The sequence below is a fragment of the Spermophilus citellus genome (assembly GCF_964194105.1).
Source record: "Spermophilus citellus genome assembly, chromosome: 1".
Lineage (NCBI taxonomy): Eukaryota > Metazoa > Chordata > Mammalia > Rodentia > Sciuridae > Spermophilus > Spermophilus citellus.
This window is the reverse complement of record NC_138182.1, coordinates 233,638,774-233,657,940: the sequence shown is the minus strand read 5'-3', so window position 1 is coordinate 233,657,940 and position 19,167 is coordinate 233,638,774. Positions and strand designations below refer to the sequence as shown.

General features: G+C 36.6%; 1 protein-coding gene across 14 annotated transcripts in view; it reads left to right on the top strand.

Moving 5' to 3' along the window:
* The window catches only part of MAST4 (microtubule associated serine/threonine kinase family member 4), a gene marked incomplete at its 5' end in the record, with an annotated part of 570,488 nt that overhangs the window by 488,998 nt on the left and 62,323 nt on the right, over positions 1 to 19,167 (top strand). For all 14 annotated transcript variants that reach the window (XM_081294782.1, XM_081294780.1, XM_081294779.1 and 11 more), the window contains 4 exons: positions 3,535 to 3,604; positions 9,144 to 9,222; positions 15,937 to 16,094; positions 17,948 to 18,023. In XM_081294782.1, the coding sequence (XP_081150908.1) occupies positions 3,535 to 3,604; positions 9,144 to 9,222; positions 15,937 to 16,094; positions 17,948 to 18,023 (383 nt within the window). The remainder of the gene's footprint in view (positions 1 to 3,534; positions 3,605 to 9,143; positions 9,223 to 15,936; positions 16,095 to 17,947; positions 18,024 to 19,167) is intronic.

Genomic DNA, 19,167 nt, shown 5'->3' with positions numbered 1-19,167 from the left:
GAACTGCTCTCAAATTGAGCTATAATCTCTTGTCCATAAGGAATTATCAGGTACTCTAGTCCACATCATTTTCTGTACTATCCATGACTCTGCAGAGTCTTGATAATGTAATTATGCACTACATAGCATTATTTCCCCTTCATTCTACCCAACTCCATTTCTCAGCAAATCCTATTGACTGTACTACCAAAACATTGACAGTGGACTCATAAGATTTTATGACCTGGTGATGTGGATACCCCCTCATGTGTTTAAGTACATCCTGTAATGTTCACAGGATGATGAAATTGCCTAGCAACACATCTCGGAATGTGTCTAGTCCTTAAGCAACACATGCCTCTATGTATGCTATGCATATTTTCATTTCAGCTTAGCTTTTCAATCCTGAGAAAAAGAATGATCTGTATTATTAAGATCATACAGATAGGTCTGCAACTTGAAGTTGAAGATGTGGGAATTTGGGTTTGGTTCTATAGCAGTAGTAGAATTAGATATGTATGTAACATTTATATAATGGAGAAGACACTAAAACTTTAGATTTTATAGCAATGAACTGGAAACCAAGGATTTCTCCATAGTGAGGGAGGTTTTTCAGATCATATACAATATATAGGTGTAGACATTAGGCCTAAAAATTTTGGATAGAAAATTATTCCTCTGCAATGAGAGAAAACTTTGCAAATCATACATAGAGGAAGATAACTTTTCTTTTCTTTTCTTTTTTTTTTTAAAGAGAGAGTGAGAGAGGAGAGAGAGAGAGAGAATTTTTAATATTTATTTATTTTTTTTAGTTCTCGGGGGACACAACATCTTTGTTGGTATGTGGTGCTGAGGATCGAACCCAGGCCGCACGCATGCCAGGCGAGCGCGCTACCGCTTGAGCCACATCCCCAGCCCAAAGAAGATAACTTTTCTTATGTTTGGCTTTTGATATCTTTTAGATGGATATGTTTATAGAGCTAAAGCTAACGAAATATACCTAATAATGCATTGGTTATTAGAAGTGAATTCAGAAAACAGATTATAGAAGGAGAATATAGAAAATAAAATTAATGGGTTAAATTATGTAATTGATTGATTGATTGATTTTTAAATTTTTTTATTAGTTGCTCAAAACATTACAATGATCTTGACATATCATACATTTGATTCAAATGGGGTACATAATCTTATTTTTCCACGTGTACAGATTGCAGATCATATTGGTTATACAGCCACATTTATACATAGGGCCATATTAGTGTCTATTGTATTCTGCTACCCTTCCTATCCCCCCTCCCTATTTAGTTTTAAATAAGAAAAGTTAAATAGTAGCGAAATTTTTTTTTAAGTAGGTAAGAGGAAAAGATTCAATCAATACACCAGGAAAGGAAGCCCAAGATGTTAAGGCAAAATCAGAATATGAGAGATGGTTAATGAAAGCCATCTTTTCTTTTTCCTCCTCCTGTTTTTTTTTTTAATTGTGCTGCATTTATATCCATCTCTCTGCCCATCCATCTTCAATGGGATGGGTTACCGTGTACTGTAAAATGTTACATGGTTTTCTGGGAACCACTGACTAAAAATCTCTAGAAGTAAAAAAGATTGTAAATTAATTCCTTGTTTCTTCTTTCTCCAGATTTGTAAAAATATTTAATGATCTCTCTAATTGATTACATTCAAATCTCCAGTGATGGTGGTATTTTCTTTACAAAGAACACAAGCTAAGAATTTGCAGCCAGTTTTTCTTGGTCTTATATTTCATTCTAAGTGAATGAGGTAGCCAGGTCTGTTCTCAAAATATCTTGGCTTCAAACAAGTAGTAGTTTTGTTACTCCTAATAATTTACTGGTAATTTGCTCTATATGGTGTATGAGCAAAGTGAATATTTCTCTCAAATAAAAAAAAATCTATTCAAAGATTTCTGGCATTAGACTATTCCCCATAGGAAGCAAAACTTTTTAGCTATCTTGAAATTATTGAGATCTTTTATGGAATATAGAGAGTAAAAAGCTAAGTTAAGGGGGGAGGAATGAAAGCTGTTGAGAGGAGTCAAAATAACTTAATTTAGCAGTGTAGGTTAATGGACAAAATGAATCCTGGATTAATAGATGGCAAAAGCAAAATCCATTTCTCTAAGGGTCCAAGGAACACCAGATGGGAAGACATAATAAATTTTATTGCAGTAGGGGGAAAAATGTTTCTTGATTCTCTATCCATAAAGAAATGGGTATCTCAGCACTTCCCCCATTGAATAGCTTTGATTGTAGTATCTGTCATAAAGTTAATGGCATCTGTTGAAGACATCACTATAAAATTTGCAACCCTAAGTTAATTGAAAAATTTCAGTAGAGATGCAGCTAGTCCAGAAGTCCTCAAGGTAACCATAAACTTAGCCTCCTCAATGTGTTAGTCTATTCTTTCTGCACACTGGTAATAGGTTGTTTTCCTTTACAGTCAGGTACTGACTTTAATGTGAAATCCTGTGTTCCTTACACCTAATTACAATTTTCATTTCACTAAGAAACCAGTGCTGTGGCAACTGGACTTGCTGATGGGGGATGGAACATATTTCCAGATTTATCAGTCATTTTTCAAGAATATACAGGCTAACTTTGTAGCCTTTCCTCACCTCCTCACTGAAATCAACTCTAGTCCCAGGCGGTCCTCAGTCAGTTCCATCAATCTAATTAAACATGCAGAGAGAAACAGGGTGGTCTGGAGTATCCTGAACTTGCCCTTGCCAGCTGCCTGCCAAGCTTTCTCAATGATCAGTAGCAGGCTGAGTGGGCTAATAGAGAAAGTAACAAGCCCCAAAGGAGCTGCCCTCCTTCTAGTGAGCAATCAGTGCTCCCCTCTGCCTCCAAAGGACTTGGGAAGATATGTGCTGCCAGTCTCTGTGTGGCTATGGCTTTTAGAGGCCACCTGGCCAGTCATGCTCCAGCTGCTTAGGAGCAGAGAGATTGTTGAAGAAAATATTGACAAGGAATAATCCTGCTGGACCCCTCTAGCGATGCTAGGATAGATCTGGGTCATTTTAGAAATACATCCAGGGGGCTGGATTCTTCCTAGTATTTTATAGCTAGGCCTGATACACACACATTTCAAATGCGTACTTTGAGCATTTGCTTTCAAGAACTCAGACATTTTACTAAGGTGGTCTTCCCAAATAGAAGTACCTCCAAATTGAAACGTGTACCTGCCCATTCTGCTCTTTGAAATGTTAGCATCTAGAGGGTTACAACCCAGACATTTAGATATTCACTAGTCTATAGGGCCAAAATCTTTAGATTATTAAATGTGTGGAAGACTGCAGTTGGTGATATGGGTGACTATGTGTATTCATTTATCTTGCACACATGGAAAGCTCTGCTGGAACTCAGGCACTGCTCCTCCAAAACATACTCCAGGTAAAACCAAAAGTATATTATAAGGGGAAAGGACATTTTACAAAAATGTAAAGGAACTTATTACTAAGGAAAGAAGATTCTACATGTGGATAATGGTACCAAAAACAAAATCTTGTAAAGTTTTCTCTTTTCTCTCTCTCTCTAGGAAATAGCCCTCAAGATAGTCCAAGAAATTTCTCCCCCAGTGCCTCAGCCCATTTTTCATTTGCACGGAGGTAAGAACTTCTTGTGAGTGATACATGTAATATGGAGAATTCCATTTCCAGTCCCCTCCCCCTCCCCCTTCCCTCCTGCTCTTGAGGTCCCACTGGTTGTCACATAAGGCCTTACTGAAGAATTCCACCTTACTTTGGAATTTGAAGTCCCTTTTTTGGTCCTTCATCAAGTGGAGATATCCCAGTGAGGTCAGGAAATTATACTTTCTCTCTTTTCTTTCATCACTAGTACATGCCTTGTACATGATTGGTGGTCAACAGGTTATTACTGAATTATCTGAGCTTAAATGATAGAGGTTTCACTAATCTGTGTCATAGTGCAACTTTTTTTGTTGTCCATATTGAATAGTTTTTCTAAAAATGGCTTTCTTGGGACCACAAAGTGTAAGCTCTGAGATGCTTCTATATTTGGGAGCATTAAGCCAGCAGTGTAGTAATCCCCGCTGAGGGAAGAAAAAAAAATACGTGGATCATAGGGGATTTTGTTTTCTCTTGTGATCATGTTTATAATGGGACGTGGGATATTAAAGAGATACATCTCCTTTTGGGCAGTGAGTCAAGAGGAAGTATTATTGTTCTGAAGGATCTAATATTCAGCCTTTGCAGGGGTCGTCTTCTACAATGGTATAACCCTGTCAGAGGAGTATACTCAGCCATGTCCTCCTATTCTACAGGTGCAATTAGTGTACTTCACCCTGTTAAATTCACATACTTAACTTGTCCTTCTCTGTCCAGGAAGAACACAGTGAAAGAAAAATGCCCCTTGAGTCTGGTCTCTGAATGTTCAGGATAAATTTGGTTTATTATCTGAATGTCTTAGATATTTGCTAAAATTTCCTCAGATTCCTGGGTATATTCTGAAGGAGATTAAAGTAGCACTTAATAAATTCATATAAGTAAATTAAAAACTGCATTTGTTCCTACCTATATTACTAATCAGCAAAACTTACAATATGCTCACTGCTCTTTGTCAGCATGTGATACATTTTCTATTGAAGAATCCAGAGGAAAGGATATGTTTGCAGCATTATCTAAATTCTGTATAATTAAGATTTCATTAAGCCTCAAGCCAAAAAGAAATGTTTGTTCTTTCATTAGTTTAGTCATTTCCCATCATATGTTAAATGTCTATATGTTTCCCGCTGTGGGGATGATATAAGAATAATGAAGACATCATCGCAGCTCGTCACAGTGGTTCACTCCTATAATCCCAGTGACTTTGGAGGCTAAGGCAAGAGAATTGCAAGTTACTGGCCAGTCTGGGTAAACATAGTGAAACTCCATCTCCAGCTACAAAAAACAAAAGCAACAACAAACAAACAAAACCCCACAATCCCCAATGATCTTAACGACTCCACACCATAATCTTCCCTTAATTTCAACTTCTTTTAGTTTCTCATTTTAAGTACTGTAAAGAAAACATGAAAACTAACTGTCCCAGGAAGCCTCTTGTCCAGTGAATATTAATTCATGACAGTACTACTATTCCATGTGGGAGAAAGAATCCTCTAAAAATAAACAAACAGACCTCTAAAAAAGGTGGGGGGAATGCATTTAATTACTTTAATAAGAAAAATGCAAATCTCATTACAGCATGCATTAAAACATGACAGAAACCATAGCCTCTTAATCCTGCCAGATTTATAAAAATGAAGAGAATCTAATAATGAAGTGGGTGGCTAAAGGACAGATGAATCTGGTTTCTGTGCTTTGAAAAAAAAAATACACAAACCCCAAAGCATGTTATTTTTTGACAAACCATAAACCGTGACAGGAGATTATCACAGGAGACCTCTGGTTCATTTTGCATGAACTTCCAGCTGGAATTCCCTCCACACTCTTCAAAAAGTATTAATTTAGATTATGACGTGAGTGATCATCTTCTTAAACATTTATTCAGGTAAACAGAACTCTGTATTGGTTATGAAGATTCAAATTGGCTGTTTACCATCTGGGAGTCTTCCTCTTCAATTTTGGAGTTGATTTTCATTTAGGAAGCATGGAGATTTTATCCAGGGTCACTGTTGCTGTGAATTTCTGAGCCTTTAAAAAAATGCCATTTTAAGACTCTCACATTTTATTTTCTTATGAATTTAGCCCAGTAGAGGAAATATTGCTGTATTTTTAAAACTATTCTTGGGTAAAGAATGAAGGCCAGGCTTATCAATCTTTTCTGACTTTATTTATTTCATTGATAGACACCTCCTATAATAGTTCAGTTACAAACTGTAAAATATGATGATGCACACTTCTTTTCCATATTTTCTAACCCAGATTCAAGAGCAAATTTATCAAGTTAATTTTAAATACTCAGGTTTAAAAACAATAAAAAATGAGCATCATAATATCTGGAACAAGGAAACATTTTCATACTGCTAATTGTAACACACAGGTTCAGTATCCCTAATCTGCAAATCCAAAATCCAGAATGCTCAAAATTCTGAAACTTCTTGAGAGCCATTGAAACTTTTGAGCAGGAACATGATACTCTAAAGAGTTTCAGATTTGAGGAATTTGGGATGCTCAAGGTTAAAGCTCATATACATATTTGAACAGACAAAAAAGTTCCCAAATCTGAAACACTTGTGGTCCCAAGAATTTTAGAAGAGGATGTTCAACCTGTACTGATGCTCAGTCCATCTAATTGTAAATTACTCCCCCGCCTTCCTTTTTTCCTCCCTTGTAATAATGGTCTGGCTTTGTGGAAGTTACAGAGGTTTAAATTACTTTCACTTCCATTGGAAATCTAATGCCTTTGAATAAATGCTAAGGGTCTCTCCTAGTTGCCTAGTTGTTATTTTCCAGGTTAAATCACAGAATATATTTCCACAGCAATTTATAAGAACAGATTTGGTTGCGAATTCAGATCATGAGAACACTTTTGACCAATGCAACTTCCTACTTCCTGTTTCAAAATTCTTTCTTGATTTTCGTTGGTTATATTACATTAGTATAGTTCAATTTGTTCCTGCATCAAGTAGAATATACAATGTATTACCCCAGGTGACTATAACAATTAAACAAAGAGAGAAATTTGCTTTCTCTTCATTCAATTGAAATAGCCTGGTTGATATCAGAGCTTTTCATTCTTTCATTGTTGTGCATTTTTTAAATCTAAATTTTGTGAGTAGTGTTGAAATGATCATTTTATTTTATGGCCGATTTCTTTGTATCCTGTGTTTCCATTAGATGTTTTTCCTTCTTACTTTTTCCTTTAATGTAGCATTGAAATTTTCACCCACAAATAAAGATTCTTCAAAAAAGCCTTGTTGTTTGGCAAGGATGTAGTCATGTCTTCAGATAATGTTTTATTGGTAGCTACTGCAAAGAAAAGACAACATTGTTAGTAGAATCCAAATTGCACTCCTATGATAGCTTTCTAGAAAAGGGAGCATGTTCTCTCTTAAGTACTGAATACAGCATATATAGTAACTCCTGATGTGTGGTTGTCATGGTAATGAAAATGCAATGGTCCTTTTGCTCCATTTGAGTAAATAGATATGGACAACTTAGGGAACTTTATGAGACATAAATTATTTCTGGTTGATGGCTGTACAGAGTACTGAACACCTTCTTGTTTAAACATATTTCTAGCTGTGTGTTTTCTGGACTAAGCAAATGTAATTTATGCTTCAGAGTTAATAAGAACATGTCTCCTCTTGGAATTGTTCATCCATCTGAAATATGTTCGTTGTTACCTGAGGGAAAGCAGAGTTAATGAATCACAAAACAAAATCATAGTAGGGGAAATTGTGCCCCTCACTCTTTCCAGAGACTAGTTTCTGATAATTGCTATTAAATGGACTGAATAATTCTTTTAAAATCATATCTTTTTCTTACTTTTCCAAATTGGAAATATTTGAAATATAAAGTATAGGCATGGTGAGGTGAACCTGTATCCATTTAACTGATATAGTTGGATATCTTTATATTATTATAATTATTTTCTTCTTAAACCTTTAATATTTTCAATTGTTTAAAAAATGTTCTTGAACATCATATAACTTAGTTTTCCCAATTCCTTTGTCCCAGTGTATTTACAAACATTTTGCTTCTTCTTTTTTTTTTTTTTTAACATACTTGATTCAATTGTACTCCAATCATGGTCACAGAAATGACAGGTAAATTTCACCGAAATCTTAATGTTGTAGTAGTTCTGTGATTTGTCCACCTGATTTTCTCCATTTTGTCTTTGTGGACCATTTGCCTTTATTTCAGTAACATTCATTACTATGATAATATTTCCTTTGAATACCAGGCTAAAAGGTCAGCTTTTTATATAAACATCTAATTGTGGTTTCTCAAAGTTTAATGCTGTTGAATTCCCTGATTTAAACTTATTGGGAATATGTCTCTGGTAGATTTAACCTATTCTTTTCTTTCCTTTAGTAAATTAATATAGTCTTGGATTATTTTTTAAAAAATCTACATTTGCTACAGCATCTAAGAATACAATAACCCTCTTTATAAAATGTGTTTTTCCTATTTTTCCCCCTGTGCAAATTTGCATGTATTTGTTTCCACAATATTTTATAATTTGGAGGGTACAGTCTCACTTGAAATTGATAATAAAATTGCTAATAGTTCCACAATGGCAAAGATTTCAGAAATTTTGCTTTCTGGTGTTACCTTGCCCTGTCAGTGGTAGTACCTATACCACTGCATGAATTCATCTTAGACCCTTGTATAAGTGACTCTAATTCATAACTCTAGTCCACCTCAGAAGCCACTGTCCTACTGCCATTTGAAGATAAAAACTACTCTCATCAAGGTTCCTGAGAGCTTTACCTCTAAAACTAAAGCAGATGACTTTATTCTTTGCATTTGGCTCTGTTACTAGGGCTGAATTTTTTTTTCCTGCCCCCATCACTGGCCATAGCTAGGCTGCATGCTCAGAAACTGCAATGGGTGGACACTTGGTGAAGCCAAGTCACTTTCAGTCACTGGGCATTAGCCCTACAGAGGTTCTGAGCTCAAAGGCAGTCAATTGCTTAGTGGTGAAGTTATTTGCCCCTTGAAGGTTGAGCCAGCTCTGAGCCTATTACTCCCCGCTTCCCTAGGTGTGATGAGTAGAAAATGTTCCCTTAAAAATACTAAGTGGAAACTCTAGGGAAGCCTGAACTTCCCCACAGACTCTGGTTCCATGGTGGAATTCAGGCTCTTGCAAAGATTGCAGGCCTGGATTTTAGTTCCCAGATGAGAGTGCTTTTCCTACCCGCTTCTGTTTGTATTCATTTGAATTTGCTGAGTCTGATCATTGTAATTATCCCTGGTATTCATTTTGTCAAAGTGTATTAGTGAGAGATCAATACTATGGATCAACCCATTCACTTTCTACTTGTTTGGGTGTATTGATTCCATTTAAATAAAATTCAACGTGCTGTATAATGTTTGTTTACCCTGACCGTGGTTGAGCATTTCCACATCCTCACAGATTATGTTTGTGTCATTCATTTGACTAAAAATTCTTGGTTTCCCTGGGGTTGCCATGTTGCAGTCCTCCAGTGCTGGCCTGAGCTGACCTTCCCTTTCTCCATAGGTCTGATGGACGCCGCTGGTCCTTGGCTTCCCTCCCCTCCTCTGGCTATGGGACAAACACACCCAGTTCTACTGTCTCTGTAAGTGCCTGCTTTTTTCTCCCTTCTCCCTCACAACTGCAGAGCTAATGAGTGGGCAATGTTTTCTCTGGGTGTTTCCTGGTAGGAAAGAGGAGATAAATTCCACATGTCTCCTACTGTGAATAGGTTCCGCATCCAATGACAGCCTGACAAACACAGAAAGGACCATCTTTTGCTGCAAGCTTCTAAACAGTGGCACATAAATTGTGTAAGATCCAGGATCACAAGTTTGGAGGAGATTGGGAACTTTCACTTTAATACCATTTGGTATAGTTTGGAGGCAGGGGGACACAAACTGATTTTATTGCTTTGGTTCCATGCCAGTGATATTAATACTGAAAGTGCCATTAAACTTGGATGGGCTTGGTCTTTTTTCTTGTGTGTTTTAGGTAGAAGTTTATTTTGTTTTATTTTCTCCTAAAAACAATAACAACAAAAATCAAGCTGTAAATTTGTAGGTGCCTTCTAGGTAAGGACTTTTTGCTTTTGCTTCCCTTTCTTTTTCTTTCTTTCTTTTTTTTTTTTTTTTAACTAGGAAAGGACTTTTAAGGAAAGATGAAAAGGACATTAAATAAAAAGGCAAGATGAAATTATGCAAAAAGGATAGAGGAAAAGGATGTTCTTGCCCCAAACTAGTAAGATTTTCAACAAGAGGCCTATCAATTACTGGACACAACTCAGTAGATTAGATAACATGGGTTTATAGTTCAAATGAGTGGCCTTGTTGGGTATCTGTATCCATAGGGCTTTAGAAACCAGGTGGTCATTTAGAAAGGCCCAGGAGGTCTGAGGTGTTCAATAAATATCTAATGAGGTGGCCCGGATGCTCTTGTACCAGCCAGGAATATGGAGCAGTGACTGCAGAGCCCTTTTGGATGCATTTCCTTCCTCATTTTGTCAAAATCTGTAGTTTCTTATTTAGGGATATCCATCTATTGTGTTTGCCGCAGCCCAAAGCACTGTGCTAAGCACATAGATTCAGGCACTTAATAATGCTTGAATTGACAAGAAACTGCAGTTAAATTGATAAATGTTAATTGGAATAACCACTGCCTTAAATCTTGTGTGTTTCCAGAACCCTGGGTGTAATAAAATGTGGGTTTTCTGGATCACCTATTTTTGTTTTTCTTTCTTTGTTTCTTTTTTCTTTCTTTCTTTTTTTCTTTTTTCTTTCTTTCTCTCTTTTTTAGTTATAGATGGACACAATACCTTTATTTTATGTGTTTATTTTGATGTGGGCTGAGGATCGAACCCAGTACCCCACACATGCTAGGCAGGTGCTCTAACACTGAGCCACAACCCCAGCCCCTTCCAGAGCACCTTTAAAACTGAACTGCTAAAATCTGCTGAATTACTAAATACTTTCTCTTACAGTGTTTTATCGAAGAGAGGTCATTTATTTTCCAAATATTATTTCCTTTGTTGTAGTATATGAATTTATTGTCCTTTGAGATTATTTTTGAGAAACACCCTAACCATCTTGAGAAGTTCCAGTGGCTCATCAGTCTCACATCTGTAAAAATATTGAATGGCATCACCAAATAAAATTGTCACTAATAGTGAAGTCATCATTGGTCATTATGACAGTAACTGCTCACATCTCCACATTGAAAATATAGAAAACCATAATGTGAAAACAAATGCTGAAATCAACTGAAAGAAAAAAAGTAATTCTTTTTTTTTTTTTTTTTAAGTTCTAAGTGCCATACTTTACATGATCCTTGGGTATCTTTATTTAGAGCCAAACATGAATAAATAGATGCTTGGCTTTCTGTTCTGTGGCTTTCTTGTACATATTCTCATTTAATTCTCCCTAGACTCAAAATTTAAACTCATGTTTCCTGACTCCAAATTCTTTTATTTCAGCCCTATCAGCTTGCAGTGCCTTTAGTGGAGTTTATTATAGTTTGGATGCAGAAATCTCTTTTGCAAGAAAAATAGTGTGCAGGACCTCTCCTTTCCATCTCTAGTATGTAGTACACCATTAAAAAAAAAAAAAAAAACCAGAATCTGTAAAGGGGTAAGTTATGTGGAATTGGACTACATTGCATATGAATAATTTTTAAAATAACATCTTTACAAGTACATATTATGAGGTAGAACTAGTCTAATTTCTAAAGTGCTGGGGTTCATTGAGTCCTGGCAACAATAGCTGTAGTTGCTTCCATCTTTCTCATTTTATGGATCAGAAACTCAAGGGGCTATTTATCAACCCCACACTTACCAATATGAATACAACAAGTGGTCTGAACCTTATCTTTTAGCTATTTCTAAGACATTTATATGATATTTCTTAAAACAAACTTTGTAATTAGAAAGTTTAACATGGCCATCAAAAAATTTTAAAAATAATTTAAAAATTCAAAAAAGGAAAGTTGAACATGGCCATCAATCATAATGGAGCCATTGCTGTCCCTAACTTCTATATTTGCCTAAAGAAGAAGTTACCTGGGATGGTTTTTAGCCAAACACACATACTCTGTTTTGAACACTTTCTCTCTCTAGCATTTCTCTTATTGAAGAAGGTGATATGTGGTTGTTGATATCAACATTCCTGTTTTTTTCTGTTAAAATGAAAATTTAGCTTCCAAGATGCTCTTTTGCCAAAAATCTGAAGGAGCAGTTTAATCTGTGGACTGGAGGTGCCATTGCTTAAAAGCACAGCTCTCTTTTCTCCTTATTGGTTGTTGATAAAAGGGATGAGCAAAAACTAGAAAAGCCATCTTTCTCTCTTCTTCAGTTTATCTGTGCTCCTGTCCTTTAAATATTAGAGCAAAATTTGTGTAAAACTGCTTAGTAGTTACAGTATCTTCTTTCCTAACTTGAATGTGCTTCACTCTTAGATGTCTCATTAACTATTAGTCATTTAGCCAATCAAAAATACACTTCACTTATTTTTAAATAAAACTATAGAATATATACAGATAAATTTATAAGCCTTCTGAAAATATAGTTTAAATTTTACAGATAATTGCATTGTTAGCTGAACTCCAAAACTGCTTATGCTGAAATGTAAACATTATTATATCGTTATCCTTTGGGTATGATGAAAACTGTAAAATTGCCCACATGTTAAAAATGCTATATTCTGAAATTGTAAAGATTTGGTCATATGAAGTCAATCAGTCTTTCCAGAGACTATTTAGTATTGAAACTCTCTTAGCATCAAATTTTGCGGTTAGAATTAATTTGTGGAACTTTTCCAAGATAATACTCAGATCATAATTTTTAATTTTGAAGTAAGTAATATGGAATTGCAGTATTTGGAAGACATTTCTTCATATATTTCCCACTAGATAAATTATTTTCTGCTGAGAGAAAGAGTGGAAATAAGAATATAAATACTCATAAATATGAGGTATGACTATAAAATTATATTGCTTTTAATAAATAACAAGTAGAAACTTAGGCATGCATATGCATACTATCCTTTGCCCAATGGTTATCTTGAGAGAGTAAATGCTTATTTGAAATTATATCATCACTCAGAACATGTATTTGGAACTCTCATTGCCTTGAAAACTGGCAGAGTTTTTTTGTGTAAATCTTCATTCTTTGAATTATACTGTAGTCAAAATCATATGCAAATTAGTTGGAGAACAAGATTCAGTGATACCACATTGAGAGGAATATGAAAAAAATGAGACTTAATTTATTGGAAAATTCCCAAACTAATTCTTGAAACTCTGCTGTGGTATCTCAACACTGTTTTGACCAACAGAGAAGAACCTTTTCTTTTTTTCTTTTTTTCTTTTCTTTTTTTTTTTTTTTTTTTTTTTGAGAAGAACCTTTTCAATAAGCATTTGAGAGCAACCTCTGGTGGAACATTCTTGTAGTTCTAGCAGCTTGGGAGGCTGAGACAGGAGGATCCTTTGAACCCAGCCCGAGTACCATGAATAGACCCTGTCTCAAAAAGATATAGATAGATAGATAGATAGATAGATAGATAGATAGATAGATAGATAGATAGATAGATAGAGTATATGAGGCCCATGGACATTGGAGACTGCATTTGAATCCTTCTGGGATTCTCTTCTCTGGCTTTGAAGTTCTCCTCTGAGTCTATCATCTCTGCTGAAACTGAACCTATACTTATGTTTGTCCAACAAAACTCACTTTGGGGGCCCCATTTAATACCTTTTTATTCACCCCTCCAGGCCATTTCACTGTGCTCCTATTGTCCTCATTGCCCTGGGACCATCCTTTTGGTTTGGCCCTAAGTCCAGTTGCACCTTGCTCATTCCAGCCGAGATGAAAAGAACTCTCCCCAGAGAAGATTCCCACTTCCCTAGTTCTCCAATACTAGCTTAGGACAGCCCCTGTAGCTTTACATCACCCAGTTTATCATGTTCTCTGTCACTAAACATGGGCCACATTGCTTAAGAGGTTATGTAAATTATATGATAAAATTATTTTTAAAATTCTAATGTTTAATAGCTGTTACCATTTTGTTACATTTGCTATAGCTGTTTTAAAAGACATATGTTTATTTTGTTTAATAAATGTTAAAGATATCACGGAAGCCTCTCCCTCCATATTCTCTCTCCTTCCTTCCTCTACAGAAGACCCCTCTTTGTAGTCCATTTGTATTGTTCTTGGTGATTTGTGTGAAATTCTTGAACCTGCTGTGGTTTAGAAGATTAACCTTATTAATTTTTATTTTTAGGTAGGTAACGTGATCTCTTGTTCTTTACATAGTAGCCCAATAGCAATTGGGCCAGCGGCTTATGATAGAATACATTACTATTTCTACAGCAACTTGAATCAACATTCACACTCAGTGGATTAAATAAATATTTTAAATAGCTTACATTTGAATTGATACTTTGCCATCCAAAGTGATTTCTTTAAACTTATGAACAAACTTTTGGGTTTTTCAGTCTTGAGATCCAGGAATGTAGACATTGATTTATCTGAGACATATGTATAATTTTTCTGAGTGTTGAACCTGGGGTTTCACATATGTTAGGCAGGTGTTCTACCACTGAGTTGCATCCCCAGCACTATGTATAGATTCTTAAATCTCTTGTTCCATTTGCTAAATTCATTGTCTTTATTGTTACTACCACTGTCTCTCTCCTACCTGAAATGATTTTATTATTATTTTCCTGAATTCTTGAATTGACTAAGGTCATATGTTTTATTTTTTTCATAAGGAACATATTTAAAGCTATGCCTATTTATTCTGAATAAAGCTTTGTGTTTATCTTCTAAGTCTTTCTAGTAGTGTTCTCATTTTTATGGTTTATAAAATAATCTCATTACACTACAAAAGTACCTCTTTGTCTCAATCTGTTCTTAGTAAGGCATTTTATAATTTCAAGGTATTTGGATATTTTTAGTCTCTAGCCGTTATTTCCTAGTATTACTGCATTGCAGTGCTTTGGTATTTACAAAGGTGCTCTTAATGTACTGACAGGTTTCTTTTTTTTTTTTTAATAAAAAAGCCTGCTAGAACTGACATTTTCAAATGAGTGGCATCTTTCAAAACATGCTTATCCTAAACCATGTTTCCACTTAACCATTTCTCGATCTCTTGTATTAAGAATGCTTGGAGTTTACCTCTCACTAAAACTGTAAACAAGAAATAGTTTCTTTGCTTTATAGCTGTATATCCCAGATTGATTTAAAGTGGTGCTATTTAGCTGTTCACCTTTTCTACCATGTTCTAGGTGTTGAATACTTTCAAAAATCAAAACAGCCAGGTACAGTGGTGCATGCCTGTAGTCCCAGCTACTCGGGAGGCTGAGGCAGGATCACAAAGTTGAGGCCAACCTGGGCAACTTAGTGTAAGCCCTTGTATCGAAAATTTTTTTAAAAGGCTGGGTATGTAGCTCAGTGGTAGAGCACTTGACTGGTATGTATGTGAAGCCCTGAATTCAAATCCCTAGTACCATATAAAAAAAAAAAAAAAGATAGCCTCAGTGGGGGGGAGAGGGAGGGAAAAAATTACAAAATTTAAAAGTATGATCTTACTGAGAAAGCTTCTTTAACCTTTCTGTTTTACCCATGACACATATTGATGGTGGTGGCATCAAAGGACAGCATGCATTCTTTTTGTGGGAGTAGGTACTGGAGATTGAACCCAGGGATACTCAACCACGGAGCAACATCCTTAGCCCTTTTTATGTTTTATTTAGAGACTGGGTCTTGCTGAGTTGCCTAGGGCCTCACTAAATTGCTGAGGCTGGCTTTGAACTCGCATTCCTCCTGCCTCAGCCTCCCTTGCCTCTGGGATTACAGGTGTATGCCCCCACGCCCAGCAACATGCATTCTTAATAGAGATTTCACCATTTTATTCCTGATCTCACATCATATCATTTGTTATTTACCTAAAATCACAGTGTTTAATCATGAGAACAGTATAAGTGAGGCTACCATACTCGGGTAGGAACTAATCTGTGATACAACGCACCCAGCACTCAAATTGCACTCCACCTCTGCTTTTTTTCTTTTGGCTCTACCCGGGTTCTTTTTATTGTCGGAGCCTGGTTTTATCCAGAGAAGAAATTATCTTTTGGGAAACTGTCCTTATAGACAAATGAGATGAGATATAGAAGGTAAACTGACCCCTCAGAGAAAATGGTCAGAAATATAATTAGGCCGTCGTTGTAATTATAACACAAAAAGGAAGCAATATAAAATGTGGATATCACCCAGGTTTGGTGCTTTGTTTTAGAGACAGTCTTATAACTTTATTTTGGTTTGTTTCAGTCATCCTGCTCCTCCCAGGAGAAGTTGCATCAGTTACCATACCAGCCAACGCCAGATGAATTACACTTCTTATCGAAACATTTTTGTACCACTGAAAGCATTGCCACTGAGAACAGATGCAGGAACACACCCATGCGCCCCCGTTCCCGGAGTCTCAGGTGGGTGTGGGCCCGACCACAAATTTATGTCCTGGAGTATGTGTTTTCAGCCATTTGGAGTGAAAACCTTTCATCTTTTAATTCATATATGAGTTAACTAATCTGTGAACTATCATAAACAGAGTGTGACTTTTCCATATAAAAGATGACATTGTTAATTATCATTCTGTGGCACTGTCTTGTTTCTTCTAAATTTTCACAATTTGCTAATTACTACTTTAATGGTAATGGTGATGGCCTTAGGGGGCTACCTGTAGAAACTTGTAGCCATTAGAAATTTTAAGGCAATCCATCACAGCTCCAAGAGCAGTTAATATTAAATGAAGAGGAAGAAGGTTGGCCAAAAAGAAAGGAGGATATTTTTTCCAGATTCCATATTATAAAAGCCCACCCTAATCTTTTGATTCATTCGTCACAGCATAAGTCTTACCTTCTCCAGGACTCTGAACAAAATTTCAGCAGTTTGTGTCTCCTGAATTTTGTGGATGTCAAATGTAATCCACTATACATTGGGTAGGGACAGTTTTTTTTTTTTTAATAACCTTGTTTCTAATAGTATATATCACAGTCTGTTTCTTCAGGAAGCAGATTCTAAAGTACAGATTCCTGTCCAGAATGTTCATTAGGGAGCCTTCTGGGAACCAACACTTTTGGAAGGGGAAGGAGAAAGTGGGACTGGGCAGAGGCAGTTCAGCTTTAATATAGACCCAACTATCCCTGTGGAACTCACAGGGAGTTGTCCCTAGGGCCAGATGGCCACAGTCATTGGTTTGTTATTGAAACACCCTGGGAAGGATATGGCACCCTAGGAAGAACTTTGCTTTGGCCAGATGACTCCTTGCAGCTGGGCCATCCTGGAAGGGTCTGACAGGTCAGCATTTCCCCTTACAGCACTCCAGCTACCTTGGCAGCAAGTCCTGCTTAGAAGGGAGTCATCTAATTGTCCATCTCATTGCCCAGTGTCAACAGATCTTGACACTGTGAAACTGGTATACATTGACATAGTAAGGATGTAATATAAAGAAAGTCAGGTGTTCACCAAGTATAGCCACATTGATAATTGTGGGGATATTTTAGAATATTCTGAGATACAAAATAAAAGATAAGTTGTACCAGTCCATCTAAGGGACACTGTGTTTTACTGCCATTTTGTTTTGTTTTCTTTTATTAAATTCCTGACATATCTTGTACAAGTTGTACCTACCCCCAAATGTAAATACCCTAACATTGTACACCAGGAAGGTCACAAATGGACTACTAAAATACAGGGGAAAACAACAGTTGTATGCCTCTGTTTCTTAGTGTACATAATGCCTACCTCAGCATCCCAAATACATATTTGCTAGGCTAGAAAATGGATTTCACTTACGACACCTGTGCCATGGAGAACTCTCAGCCCTCTCCAGTGGTATGTGGTCGAGCGCAGGTGTATGATAAAAGTGTGAAATTACACTGTTAAACATGTCCTAGATGCTGCTGCTCATGGCTGCCCTATTTTGCATGATAGTACAATTCATTAATAGGTTTCTGCAACTACATAAACTCATACTACATGTAGAATATAATCTCAGTTTAAGAATGTTTTCTGAAATGGTATCATATGATAATGTTTTTGTGGCATTTTATTTTTTGAGCCTGCTTTTTGAGTCCTCTTCACAATGCCTCTGTGTTTGTGGGTATGTAAGTGTCCACATGTACTAATGACTGATTTTATTGGTTTATTACCTAATACAGCAAACTTTCCATATGAAGGTTGCATCGTACTTTTGATACAACTCACTGTTTATAAATAAAAAGCTTATTTTCATTTCATGCTGTGGCTGGCTTAAAAGGGTAATTTGCTTTGCTTGCAGCCCTGGACGTTCCCCCGCCTGCTGTGACCATGAAATAATTATGATGAACCATGTCTACAAAGAAAGGTTCCCAAAGGTAATGAATTGAATGTAAGATGTGTAGCATCTAAATGAACAGGCATCATGGGTTGAGCATCTGTAAGGTGATTTTGTCATAGGAAGTAAGGGTCCTATCTAGTAATGATTTGCATTAAATAGCACTGCAGCTTTCTTAAAAAGGGAAAAATTAAAAACAACAACAACAACAACAACAAACATTAAACTAACTCTCCACTCTGTGGGTGCTCTGAACAGGCTTTAAAGTGAATGCTCGGCTTGTGCCCCATGCCTGCGTGGGCCTGGTGCAGGGAGGGTCTGCTTTTCAAAAGCCCCTCCGCCCTTTGTACTCCTTGTACCTGTGTTCTGGACCTGCTACTGTGTTGTCAAGTAGAGATCCATTTTCTCCCTCTGAAGCTATAGATTGGTGTGTCATCAACGTTGTTTTTCTTTTTAAACCTTATTTTCCTTTTCTGCGACTTCCCATCTCTTTAGCTGTGATATTTCTAATTCCATTGCTAAAGAAAGGAAGGTACAGTTGCAGTGTTCCTCAGTTAGGCTGATAAAAGGAATTTGATTGAGCCAGAGTACAGTTTGTCCAAGGACTGTAGCCAAACCCCTTGCCTGCAAGGAGCTGCTCTCCTGTGGTCTCCTGTCACTTTGCCTCACCTCTGTGTCTTATCCACCAAAGTGTGTTTCTGCACGTTTGGGAGAAGGCAACCTCTCCATATCATTCCAGTTCCTCACCCACCCTTTTGTTGACCCAGGCATAAGAACAAAGGGAAATATTTGGTTTCATAAATCAGGAATAGCGTACTTATTATTTGTAATGAACCCTATATTGATGTCATTGATTGAAGCTGTTTTAGCTATTTATCACATGTCCCTTGCTCACTAGGGAGACAGATACTTACCATGGCTAGTTAATGCATGTTCAAACCTTAGAGGAAAGCAGGAGAAAGGAGGAAAGGGAATCTCCCTTCATATATAATTCATGCTACCCAGGAATATTGATCAGGCAGCAGGTGATCACAGAGAAGGAAATGAAAGTTGGAAAGAAAATTTTAGCTTTATTTTACCAAAGGAATTCCCTTGGCATTTTGCACAAGATGTAGCTTTTTGAGGGAAGGATAAAGATGATACAAGATGCTTGCTCCTTGTTTATTGAAATCTAGCCAAGAAAA